General features: G+C 38.6%; 1 protein-coding gene across 4 annotated transcripts in view; it reads left to right on the top strand.

Annotated features, from left to right (window-relative positions):
- smoc2 (SPARC related modular calcium binding 2) overlaps nucleotides 1-14,230 on the top strand; it is a 243,248-nt gene that overhangs the window by 186,561 nt on the left and 42,457 nt on the right. For all 4 annotated transcript variants that reach the window (XM_028820455.2, XM_028820457.2, XM_028820456.2 and 1 more), the window contains one exon: nucleotides 10,454-10,536. In XM_028820455.2, coding sequence (XP_028676288.1) covers nucleotides 10,454-10,536 — 83 coding nt within the window. The remainder of the gene's footprint in view (nucleotides 1-10,453; nucleotides 10,537-14,230) is intronic.

Raw genomic sequence — 14,230 nt, 5'->3', positions numbered from 1 at the left:
TTTTTTGGTTTTGCAGATGTTAAGCTGCAGGCAGTTCCTCCTGACTCCTGTACTCTGTCTCACCTACCCTGTCAATCCACCCCATTAAGTGCAGACTCATCTGAGGATTTCTGCACATGACATGGCCTAGTGTTACATATACAGAAAAGGAGATGTAGTTCTTCAGCCTCACAAACTGCGGTCTGCCAAATAGATAGTCCATTATTTAAGATATCATAGGCTCGTCCATCGGCATACCCCTGACCTTAACCATTAGGAAGGATGGCTAGATAGTATTGAATATATCTGTAACTCTGATTTTGACAGATGAAATTTCAATTCAGAGTTGTCAAAATGTAACTTTAGATATCTGAAACAATTGCAATTAGAGACATCTCAAGAAGGTAATAGATAGATAGATAGATAGATAGATAGATAGATAGATAGATAGATAGATAGATAGATAGATAGATAGATAGATAGATAGATAGATAGATAGATAGATAGATAGATAGATAGATAGATAGATAGATAGATAGATACTTTATTAATCCCAAGGGGAAATTCACATACTCCAGCAGCAGCATACTGATACAAAAAAAAAAACCAATATTAAATTAAAGAGTAATAAAAATGTAGGTAAAAACAGACAACAACTTTGAATAATGTTAACGTTTACCCACACAGGGGTGGAATTGAAGAGTCGCATAGATTGGGGGAGGAACGATCTCCTCAGTCTGTCAGTGGAGCACGACTGTGACAGCAGTCTGTCGCTGAAGCTCTCCTCTGTCTGGAGATGACACTGTTTAGTGGATGCAGTGGATTCTCCATACTTGACAGGAGCCTGCTCAGCGCCCGTTGCTCTGCCATGAATGTCAAACTGTCCAGCTCCATGCCTACAATACAGCTTGCCTTCCTCACCAGTTTATCTAGGTGTGAGGCGTCCTTCTTCTTTATGCTGCCTCCCCAGCACACCACCGCGTATAAGAGGGCATTCGCCACAACCGTTTGATAGAACATCTGCAGCATCTTATTGCAGATGTTGAAGGACGCCAGCCTTCTAAGGAAGTATAGTCGGCTCTGTCCTTTCTTACACAGAGCATCAGTATTGGCAGTCCAGTCCAATTTATCATCCAGCTGCACTCCCAGGTATTTATAGGTCTGTACACTCTGTACACAGTCACCTCTGATGATCACAGGGTCCAGGAGGGGCCTGGGCCTCCTAAAATCCACCACCTGCTCCTTGGTTTTGCTGGTGTTCAGTTGTAGGTGGTTTGAGTCGCACCAATTAACAAAGTCCTTGATGAGGTTCCTATACTCCTCCTCCTGCCCACTCCTGATGCAGCCCACAATAGCAGTGTCGTCAGCGAACTTTTGCACGTGGCAGAACTCCGAGCTGTATTGGAAGTCCGATGTATATAGGCTGAACAGGACTGGAGAAAGTACAGTCCCCTGCGGAGCTCCTGTGTTGCTGACCACAATGTCAGACCTGCAGTTCCCGAGATGCACATACTGAGGTCTGTCTGTAAGATAGTCCACCATCCATGCCACTAGGTATGAATCTACTCCCATCTCTGTCAGCTTGTCCCTTACGAGCAGAGGTTGGATGGTGTTGAAGGTGCTAGAGAAGTTTAGAAACATAATTCTTACAGCACCACTACCTCTGTCCAAGTGAGAGAGTGATCGGTGTAGCATATAGATGATGGCATTCTCTGCTCCCACCTTCTCCTGGTATGCGAACTGCAGAGGGTCGAGGGCGTGGCGTACCTGTGGCCTCAGGTGGTGAAGCAGCAGCCGCTCCATGGTCTTCATCACATTTGACGTCAGAGCGACAGGCCGGAAGTCGTTCAGCTCACTAGGACGTGATACCTTTGGGACTGGGGTGATATAAGATGTTTTCCAAAGCCTCGGGACTCTCCCCTGTTCCAGGCTCAGGTTGAAGATGCGCTGTAGAGGACTCCCCAGCTCCAACACACAGGCCTTCAGCAGTCGTGGCGATACTCCATCTGGACCCGCTGCTTTGCTGGCACGAAGTCTCCTCAGCACTTTGCTCACCTGCGCTGCTGTAATTGTGGGTGGGGATGTCTCTGCTATGCTGGTATCAGCAGAAGGATGGGTGGAGGGTGTAGTACTCCGAGGTGAGAGTGGGTTAGGGTGGTCAAACCTGTTAAAGAAGTTGTTCATTTGGTTTGCTCTCTTCACATCTCTCTCGATGGTGGCAGCCCGCTTCGAGCTGCAGCCAGTGATGATCTTCATCCCATCCCACACTTCCTTCATGCTGTTATTCTGCAACTTCTGCTCCAGCTTTCTCCTGTACTGCTCCTTCACCGCCCTGAGCTGGACTCTTGCTAGCAGCACAAGACATAAATGAAACTGACTGGTCATAGTTTTTTGTACAATGAACTCCATCCAAAAAATACGTAAATACAACCGAAAATGATAGAGGTTTTTAACAAGTAGGTCACACCAAAGTTCCGTAATTTTACCAAGTAAGCAGTGTTTGATTTTGAAGGCCTGTGTGGTACACTGTCCAACATAACCAGATTTTTGCAGATTTTGAAAGTGCAGAAAGTATTCTGATAAGTGACACATTAAAATAGTCAATAACTGGCCTCTGAACAGATACTTTGTAAAACTTTAAGACCTGATTTTTGCATCTTTGAAAACACTTTTACTGCTGACAACTGGGAGCTTCTCTGTTTTTTTTTTGTTTTTTTTTTGCAATGAATAACTTTTATTGGTTTGTGAAAGTTTTATATTTTTGATCTTTAATTTCATGTATTGACTTGAACTTTTTTGCTATGTTTGAAAAAGTTAAATCATTTTTCATTTTATTTGTAACTGCAACGCATGCCAAAAAACCTTGCCTGATTGCTGGGGAATGCCCTTCTGATAGGAGTTAAAAAATTACAATGCAGCGGTGTCAGCTGCTTTGTCCGAGATGCAGATTCAGTGAGTGAACTAAGGCTCCCGGAGTGTTTAGTGTTCGATATTCTGCTTTTGACTCTGGCACATTTGTCTTAACTCATTTTGTATCTTAGTGTTTTGTCTCTCGTTATTACGTACATATGATTTTCTTGGTAAATGACTTTTGCAATTGTATTCAGACTAAAATCATGGTTAAGTCCTTGTGGTAATATGAGTTGTGGGAGGGTATTAATTGTTTAATTTGTTAATGGTTTTAATTGATTTTAGCACAATTCATTATTTTTAATCATGTCAGTGCGAGATGTTCACATGGAAGCATGCGCTGGTTGAATTGACGATTACTGTTTGAGCAGTGCAGTAATTGGCAAGCTCCTGCTGTGAATCACGTTGAGCCGAATAATGGGAGTGGGTTAGGGCACAAAAGGAGGGCTGTTTTCTGAGAGGGAAACCGGCAGACAGCATGATTGCTGGTAAGAGAGGTATGGGAGTGAGAGCAAAGAAAAGGGAGCATCATTCAGGATAACTATTTAACTAAGAGCAGGGCCGAGGACTGCATGCAGTCTCCAGGTGGTGACGAAGATCTAGTCTTCTGTGTAGTAGAGCAGGCGAGATGGGGAGAGGCCACTGGAGCTTGCTGAAGGATGAAGGTTTGGATATAGCAGTATCCATAGAAGGGTAAGGTGCCCTGGGAGCTGTGGCAACTGATAGCGGTGCAGTTTGGGTCTATATGGTAAGCCAGGATGCAATGGGATGTGTCGAGTGGACTTCTGGCATCTTGATATATAGAGAGAGAGAGAGACAGAGAAGAAAAGAAACAAAAAAGGGTTTTACCTCTCCACCATTTGGGCTTTTAGTGTGTTTAATTGGATTTTCTATTTATTGATGTTCACCCCAAGAAAATGATTGTTTTAATGCACAATTTTATGGGATTTATTTTTTGAACTATTTATTGACTTTTGAATATGCGCACTCTGCATTTTGTTTTCTCTGTTTTAATTTAAAAACTGTTATTCTTCTGATCTCTCTTGTCTGCTTGCTTGTCCTGGTCCATCCTCAACTCATGACTACTGATGTCCCAGAAATGAAGGGTGTGCTCAAGAATGCTGGGTCCTCCCAGTCCTCCGATGAGAGAAAACAGCCTTTGTATCATTCCATTTATATGAATTTACAATCATTAATATAAAATGACACAGCACAAAATTTTCTTCTGTGAATCTTTTCGTGTAATTATTGCTAACAAAACTGACAATCAAATTCATACTTGAATTCTAATAACAGTAATTAATGAATAAATGCTGGAATCGTAAGATTGAGTGGCACCTTAAAATTACCCTAGTCTAAATGGGTGAGTAACTGTGTTTCAGCATCACCTCTATTGGGCTGGCATCCTTTTACTTGAGCAGACCTTTTATTTTTAAGGTGAACTTCATGTGGCCTCCAACTAGATGCGTACCTTTGAAAACTGCCAAATTTCATGCAAATGTTGTCTCTTATACTAAGATGTTGTTACCGAGGTAGTGCAGTGATTAACCTTGCTGTTTCACAGTATTGGTTTGAATCCTGTCCTGAGCACTGTCTGTGTATGTAATTTGCAAACTCCCCTGGTGTTATTGCACATTTTCTCCATATACACAGTTTTGTCCTTACACACCAAAGATGTGTAGTTTAGGTTGACTGGCAACTCTCAATATGACAAGTGTAATTGTATTTTGGGATGGAATGTTGGATTGGCTCAATTGATAACCAGTTCATGCATAGTTTCAGTATTGTGTGTCAAGTAGCAGGGATGGTCCCTGGAACTCAGCATTGTAATAAGCTACTTCAGAGGAGGAGGATAGGAGAGGTTAGGAGCACACACTCATACAGTGCATTGCCGCGCCCACCACATGATAAACCAACTCAGGATCCCAGATTAGGACCCGAGTGCAGCCATGCAAAGGGCGACACCTCAGCACCACACTAGTTCAGATGGAGTGGTACAGTGTGAGTTTTTTTTTTTTTTTATGGTGGCTGGAGTGCCAATTCTGCAACCAACGCCCAGATTTTCCCTGCAGGTTGGAGGGCCTACATACAGGGCTGGATGCAAATTATCATCATACCCAGGAAGGAGCAATTGCAGGTTAAGGGCCTTGCTCAAGGGCCCAACAAAGTAGTCTCTTTTGGCGTTTACGGGATTCGAACTGGCAACCTTCCAATTGCTAATGCAAATCCCTAGCTTCAGAAAAAGAATTAATTACTACAGAAGTAAACATTTGGTATTGTAGGTTTTTGCTTGCCCTGGGTTTCAGACGAAACATGAACATGCAATCTTAACAATTACTATGCTGTACAACTATACAGCCTTGATTGCTTTTATGTGAATCACTTGATTCACTTTAATATCTGAAAGTATCAAAATGTTCTCTTTCTCACACATTCCTCCACTAATCTGCGGAACATGTACTTAGTTTATCCGAGAGATGCAGAATGGCCATTTATTCACATGCAGTGTATTTATTAACGAGCTTTCTTCTTACACTGACATTGATCATAATCATAAACTAACCCGAACAGACTATTTTAAGTGTAATACTAAACAAAGTAACCACACTTATTGGCATTTTTAACTGGATTACTGTGATATCATTGAAAGTAAAGCTTTTGACGAGAAATACGCCTTTACTCTTAAATACATTGTCACTGTTAACTATAAATTAACATTAACATCTGAATTACTCCAATGGGAAGTGACTACTGTAGACCTGCAACAGACTATCAAGTTGACGCACTATTAGATGACACATGCCAGCAGAACTGAGCAAATGTATTAGAGATAAAACAGGAGGCACACAAGCGAAACAATACGTAATGAGTCAGAGAGCCACAGAGAAGGGTATCAGATTAATCGGTGATCAGGCAATTTGCCAGACACTACATTAGCACTCACAACTTGGGTAATTCTCTTTGACTCATTTTCCAGCTGATTTACGTTCCATCCATTTTGGGTATTAAAGCAAATTCTATGCTCCTTGGTCCAAAACAGGCACCCTTTTTGTTCTGTGCACATAAATACATTACATTACACAACTAATAGATCCTTGACTGTTAGAAAAACAAGCTGAAATGTTTTGATTGCATTTTGGACAAAGAAAGGACAATTATTGAATTGAAAGCAAAGCAGAGTTCCTCCTCCAGATCGCTCTTGAAATTGCTTACTGCAGGATTTATGCCAGGAAATACTGGAAAGGCAAAATTGTATCTCTTGTAACAACCGACTTTGATAATTTAAAAATTACCGTTGACACAGATCTAGGCTTATTGACCACAGTTGAGCTTACCTCTTGAAGATCCGGGAGAGGTGAAGGGACAAAATAATCAAGGGAAACACTGGACCATTCTGTACTGTATTAATTAAGCTGCATCAACACTATCATTTGAAGATAAGCTTCTTGTGAGACGAGCTCGGCACTTGCTTTAATTTTAGAATTATTTTTTTACCCTAGTACATTTTTTAGCTTTTCAAAGTTCCTCATGATTTACTTATTTATTTTTCTTGTAGAACCTAAATGATTCAATATGTCTTTTCTAGTTGATTGCTGTAAAACATTATTATAGAAAATGTGCAGTCCTTTAGCTGAGCTTCCTAAACTCTTCTCATTTTATTAGTTATCCACACAAAATTGGGATTGCTTTGAACATCTTCCTGATTGAAACCATACAGCAAAAAAGTGGCTGTTGTAACATCTGAGGGATAATTCTTACCGCTGAAGCCCTCATAAGAAACAATGTACTATTTCAGTTTTATGAGACGGCAAAATAGTTTTAAAACGTATTTTTAATTCACCGATATATGGTATATAATGGTTTTTATGCCTCTTATCACTAATATAAGACAAGTGAAAAATATAATTGCATAATACTGTACTTGTCATGGAATAGTGCATGCACATCAAACAGACATTATATACAGGAGGCCATATATGTTTAGTACAAGAGGACATATATGTTTACTACTGGTGAAGAGTGAACATCATTGTAGTGTTTGTCATGTTTACCACTCGGACACAGCAACAGATTTACAGTATATACTGAGCGAGTGTGAATGTTTCTAACTGATTTCTTACAAGTGTACATTATTTGAAAATCCCCGAAGAATTGTATTCTCACTCAGTCTTTTCATAAGCCAGCTTTGCACTACACAGTTTTCTCTATGATTTTCAGTTGTAGCCTTCATTTACACAATCTTAAGAACGTTACAGTTAATGTCAGTTGAGTAGTGTGACACCTCCAGTGACTCAGTTACTGCATTCTTAATAGTCCCAACAACTCTTTATGACTTGCTACGACAAAGTCAGTCTAGTTGAATTAACATATAGGGAGTCACAAGTCGTAAAGGTGAGCTCTTCTGTCTCTGGGAGTTAACCGCAATGAATCCTTAGCTGGAAATACAATGCATACAATAAAGAACAATGGTGGCTACAAGTAAAGAAGGAAATTGAGTGTTTTGGACTGTACAACCACCACCAAATTTATGAGGTCTACTCTAAGTCTTAAAGAGTATCCTCTTCTTTTTGTTTTCATCACAAACAAAAGCAAAGGCTACAATGAAAGTGATGACAACCAGCTTTTTGTCCATTCAATTTAATTCTGTTTATTTTTATACTATGTTCTTCACTGAGTGCAGGAGCCATGACAAATTCAAAGGTAGATACAAATACAAACTTTACACATTACTAATTACATAATGAGTAAACATAATGACACAGATTTGTGTAAGCAGTCAGGAAACTAAGTGGTTCAAAACTGACTAACAGCAATACCTGTCCATTAATTACAGAAATGGAACCTAGCAATATTTGTCCATTAATTAGTTGTACTGTCCTGCTCTTCTTATTCTGGTGTGCTTCACATTGATTGGTTGCCAAAATAAGGTGGCCTTGTGGTATTTACTGTACGCAGTGAAATGCAAAATTTGGAATTATGATGAAAAGTGTGACGGAATCTGATAATCACTCACCCCCTGCAATTCCTAATTTTATAATTTGACACCTTCAAAGGCAGCAAGATTTAACAAAAGTAGCCACTAACTTTGACATGCTCCCAGTGTGACAACTGTCAGTCAGACAGCCATTCCATTGTTAGAATGTTTTGTTAGTAAGAAGATGAAGACTTTTATTTTGAAAAGTGTGGCTTTCCAATTTCTTTAAGCCAGACTGGACGATTTTTAAAATTTCATTTGAATAATTATGAAAAGGCAAAACAAAACTCAAAGTCGCAAGAAGCTAGCAGACATCATTACCACAAGTTCTTGAAATGTAAAATATTGCTTGACTTTTTTAAGCTATGTTCAAGCATTATTGGGACTTTTATATCTAACAGTCCTTTAAAGTAACTGCTGTAATCACATGGGCTGCACATTCAAAAAAACAAAGAAACTGTAAAATATAAAATAGAGTGTAAGTATATGTAGTGCCTGCACAATTTGGCACTCACAATCTTCTAGCTCCTGACAGTATCTTGTATGATTTCTCATGTTCAGCCAGTTCATTCAAAACTAATTGTCCTTCCTAAGAGTTATCCATTTTTGTGGTTCTAAGGTCGCTAGGTTCGAGGACAAACTATGAGTGAACCACACAATTTACTTTAGCTTAGTTCAGTTCTCAGAGCTCCAGAAATGTAAAAGTAGATCTCCAGTCTCACCCTTACATTCAAGAGTTGTTCCTTCTGAATTATCTCTGAATGAACTGTGACATTACTGTACAACTCTTTTACATACTAAGGTTATACAGTGCCTTATTCTTGACCTGTGATAATCCTAGTTGAGTTTGGGGTTTGTACAATATGTCTATGTTTATATATTTTTTCTCTAGGCATTCTGTTTGTCCTTCTACATCCCAAAGATATACACATTAGGTTCATGAACCACTTAAAACTGGATAACTGTGAGTGAGCTTGGCTGTGTTTGTATTGCGTGTTTGTCAATAGACTGGGATGGTTTCTACTATGAGCCCAATATCGTCAGAATTGGTTGTAGCTCCCAGCATTGGAATAACAAGATAAAAAAGATGTTTAGGTCCTGCAGTTCTCGACTAACCGTTCATTTTATTTCTATGAACTGTTTCTTCAATTTTTGTTTAAGCAATGAACTAGCATATTGAGTCTTTAGACAGTGTCTTTCATATTCTACATTTTTAGATCACTCAGTCACAATTGTGTTACGATTTACCTGTATAATTAGGGTATAATAATGCATTATAACAATGCAAGGGAATGGAAATAATAGTAAAGACCAAAAAATAATTGCCTTAATTTTGAAGCCCTTCCTTCTTAAAATGCTACTTTTTTCACTTGTTCTAATAGTGAATTTACACATCACTTTATGAACTAGAGCAGTGCTTCCCAAACTCGGTCCTGGGGACCCACTGTGGCTGCGGGTTTTTGTTTCAACCAACTTCTGTTTTTCATTGAACTCTTATCCTAATTGAGTGAGTCACTATTTCCCTGTTTCTATGTTTTGGAGTCAATGTGGAAATTACAAACTAAGTTTGGTAGATTTTTATCAAAATGTAATAAGCAGTTATATGGGGAATTTGTAGTTCTTTTTAAGTCGTTAACAGTATCCATCCATCCATCCATTTTCCAACCCGCTGAATCCAAACACAGGGTCACGGGGGTAGGCTGGAGCCAATCCCAGCCAACACAGGGCACAAGGCAGGAACCAATCCCGGGCAGGGTGCCAACCCACCGCAGGACACACACAAACACACCCAAACACCAAGCACACACTAGGGCCAATTTAGAATTGCCAACGTTAACAGTATTTTCAACCTAATTTTCATTCTGCCTTTTCAGGTGTTCTGGTTATTTAATTGATTTTTTACTAAATAGTCTGACACTGAAGTTGTTGCAGCTTTCATCATCCTGGGTTTCTGCTATGCTGGTTGTTAATTGTCATTATTAGGGTTAAATGAAGGGAGCAAACTACATAGGAAAAGGGGAAAATAAAAGGAAAACAACAAAAGAGAGTTAAACATTTATAGCTTTAGAAAAAAATAGAAATATTTCTAAATGTCCTATAAATGTAAAAACCACACTGTTGTGTTTTTTCTGAATGCAGAATAAGAGAAGAGTAAAAAAAGACCAGCTAATTAAATGAGATCAGTTGTTATCGATTATTATCACCGATTGTGAATCTGGTTGGGATAAAAACCTGCAGCCACAGTGGGTCCCCAGGACTGAGTTTGGGAACCACTGAGCTAGAAGATAAAGTGTTAGCCTAGCTGTTGCAACATGATTTACTCTGTGTGTGTATACAGTCAGTACTTAAATATAATATCTAAAAAAACAGAAAAAAAAATCCTGAGATGACCTTGCACTTTAAAAAGCTGTCATTTATTCCACAAGTTATTTAAAAGGGGAAAACTCTGCACTATTGGTTATTTCTGAGTGGTCAGGCTGAATGTAATGTATAGTCGTTTAAATAAAATAAACATTTAACTCACATTTATGACTGGTTTATATTTTACAGCATAAACGGTCTCAGAATATATTTGCATTTTAATTGTAGGTATGAACAGCCCAAATGTGATGGAAATGCAAGAGCCCATCCCACAAAACCCAAAGACCACTACAAGAGCAGACATCTTCAAGGTGAGTCTATTCAATTGCATTTTACTCATCACTGCCCATAAACCCTTCTCAACTATAATATGCTTAAAACAGCATTTTATATCTGAATTTCATGGATGTAAATAAATGTACTGTTATGTTTTTCACCATTGACATGATGTCATTTTGTGCATTTTTTTTTATAATACTTGTGGGACCATTTCATTTCATTTCATGTTGCTTGTGGCAATGGCACCCGTTGTAGGTTAGGTGATTAACATCGAGTTGCATTGCATCTAAAACATATTTAAGATGGTAGTGGGTTAAGAAAGAAAAATGTACTTCTCCTTAACAAATTTTGTAGGGAAAGTCTTATGCTTTGTTTCTAAACCTTGGCACTACTTCTGACCATTTGAGCTAGGCATCTCGATGCTATTTTGATATTCAGACTTAACTTTGCAACTTGAGTTCATCTGATTTCTGCTTGTTAAGATTCATCTCCTGATCGAAATTATTTTTTTCAGCCATTGGGTTTTTCCTCAAGTTTTTCTCTGTGTAAAATCCTAGCAAGAATAACACATGTTCATAAGCAAAAACCAAACTAAACCACTGAGTGAGCATTCGTACACATGCCTTTTAATTCTTGCCAACCTCAAAAGTCCCATAGGCAAACCCATTCCACCACCACACTGGCTCTTTTGAACCTTTTGACCACAGAATTTCCCAGCCCGTCAGCCTTTACCCGCCCTCTAATCCCTAAATGAGCACAGGGAAAAAGCATCCATTAATAGACTTCTTCTAGGGACCACATTCTTTTCAGTGCTGGAGTAATTAGTTTTATGAATCTACTTATTTGTATTATGCTAGTAAAAAAATAGCAATAATATTTTATTAGTAACTGGATAAAGTGATGGTCAAACACCCTTAAATCTACTGCATTGTTAACAATCCCAAATCAAAAGTCAAAGTCAAAAAATCAAGAAAAGTTGAAAGTCAGAAAAGGAAATAGAAAAAATGTTTTGGAAGAGCACGAGAACGATCAACAAAAATGGTTTTGGAATCCGCAAGCTTGGATAAGAAGTGTTTCTTGTGATGACTTTTAAACCCATCATGTCTTTAACCAATGGTTACACGTCTGAGGACAGGCATTGGCAGTAACTCCTTGTGGGGTAATTAGACATCATTTAATAAAGTGTAAGAGAGAAAAGGTTGAGCTAATACATTTCTGGCATATCTCAGATAAAAAAAGAAAAAAATGGCCATACATGCCTGACGGAAAAGAAAAGCAGAAGATGGAGTTTTGAGGGAGATAAGGCATTTTAGAGTGGTTCTCAGACATTCAGCATCTACACCAGTTAAGTTATGTTTTAGGATATACTGTATGCATATATTATACTCTAAATGCCTTGAATTGAATCATAATAAATAAATGTATTACTACTGAAAAACACATCATTATCACAATTGTTTAATCCATCATAAATCATGTATTGTTAGCACTATTACTGTATATATGTATTATTGCATTTGGCACATTTTTTTAGGAAGTCATTGTGCACTGCACAAATCCTGAAGGACTGGAAAATGGCAAATATTATTCCATTATAAAAAAGGGTAATCAGGCAGATATCAGCAGCTATAGACCAGTAAGCTTAATGTGCATCACAGGTACATTAATGAAAGCAATGGAGCAATACATGGCAAGAACAGGAGTGTTACAGGCAGCATGGCTTCAAAAGAGGAAGGTCATGTTTTACCAACATGCTAGAATTCTATGAGGAGACAACAAAAGGATATGATCAAAGTGGAGCAGATGATATTATTTATATTGACTTTCAGAAAGCATTTGATAAGGTGCCACATGAGAGGTTGGGCATCAAACTAAAAGAAGTGGGAGCTCAGGGTGTGGTGTGTAGAAGGGTGCAGCATTGGCTCAGACACAGGAAGCAGTGTGCAAGGAGCTTCATCAGAATTGGCTGATGTTAACAGTGGCGTTCCTCAGGGGTCAGTGCTAGGGCCGCTGCTTTTTAATATATATAAATGATTTAGAAATAACAAGCTGGTTAAGTGTGCAGATGACACCAAACTAGGTGGATTGGCAGATAATCTTGAATCTGTTGAATCATTAAAAAGGGACTTGGACAGCAGATTTGTGGCTAATGAAATTTAATGTAAGTAAATGTAAAGTATTACATGTAGGAAGTAAAAACGTTTGAATACACAATGGGGGTTCTGAAAATTGAAAGTAGTGTGCTAAACACTATCGACTTCCAGACAGTGTTCAGAAACCATTAAGAAGGCTAACAGAATGTTTGGTTACATTACAAAATGTGCAGAGTACAAGTCCAAGGAGGTTATGCTGCAGCTTTATAACGTACTGGTGAGGTCTCATCTGGAGTACTGTGTGCAGTTTTGGCCTCCAGACCACAAAAAGGACAAAGCAGCATAGGAAAGAGAAGAGCAACAAGGCTGATTAGAGGGCTACAGGGGTTAAATTATGAGAGAAGATTAAAAGAGCTGAGCCTTCTCAGTTTAGACAAAAGAAGATTAAGAGGAGACATGATTGAAGTGTTTAAAATTATGAAGGTAATTAGTCCAGTGGACAGTGGTCAGACCCTTAACAAAACGGGGTGTAGTCCTAATGATAAACAAAACAAAATGGCCATGTCTCACTAAAGCATACAGTGCCTGTTCGAGCTTTTTGTTAAATTAGGAGATATCATAATAAGATCTAGGCCCACCAGGCTTTACAGAAATACACCACCCAAAATAATATTTTCATTATATGTTACTTACCTCATGTAGTTTTGTAGTGATAACCAAAAAAAATAATAATATTGGGATTTCATGAAGAATGGAGAGAAAAAACATTTATGATATAATAGAAGCCAATAGTGATCAGTTCTGTATATCAGCAAATGATGTGAAAAGGGTCAATGGAAAAAAGAAAAAAAAATCTCCATATGTCAATTATCCAATAGTCTATATGCACATGGTAGTGCTGACATACTTCCGGTAAAACCTCAGCCAGCCCAATCAATTCTGTTGTCCATACTGCAGTTGTGATTTTTGTTTAGTGGCGACAATGTCAGTAAAAAAGAAGTTTAAGTTTCAGCATACAGATAGCTCTACATCTTGGCACCGTTTTGCTGACTCGGAGACATTTGCTTTTTTACAAGGTAGGATGCTCAGCAGACTCATGTTATTATGTATTGTAGCATTGGCACCATGTGCTGCATTGGATGGATTCTCTGTTCTTTAAGGTGGCTTGCTATCTTTAAAAGGACAGCTTGCCTTTCGCCACATTAGTTGGAAAAGGCGCGTACGACTGTGTAGAGCTGCCGTTTTTATAGGTGCTTCTGCTATTGATGATGTAATGCCAGCTCACTCTTTTCATGACACATCCCTGGCTGATATAACTTGTCCAGCACCGTTGCTTACATACATATTCACCTGTCCCTGAATAAAGTTTAATGACTATCAAAATTCTGTTTTTTAAAAGAAGCCTAATGTAATCACACATACGGTATTTCTCAAATGTAAGTTCATAGTAGACTCAAGTTTTTAATACATCCGGATCTTACTTTCGTAATTGTGGATATAACTTGAGACATAGAGTTTGAAGCCCTTCTCCTTTTAGCTCCTGATGTTTGGCACAATATTTGAATGGCGACTGATATTGTTTACCGTAAGTCTGGGCACGTCTTCAGCGATCAGGTGAAAAATGCCATACTGT

The sequence above is a fragment of the Erpetoichthys calabaricus genome, chromosome 15 (assembly GCF_900747795.2).
Source record: "Erpetoichthys calabaricus chromosome 15, fErpCal1.3, whole genome shotgun sequence".
Taxonomy (NCBI): domain Eukaryota; kingdom Metazoa; phylum Chordata; class Cladistia; order Polypteriformes; family Polypteridae; genus Erpetoichthys; species Erpetoichthys calabaricus.
Note: the sequence above shows the minus strand (reverse complement) of the source record. Positions and strands in the feature narration are given on the sequence as shown.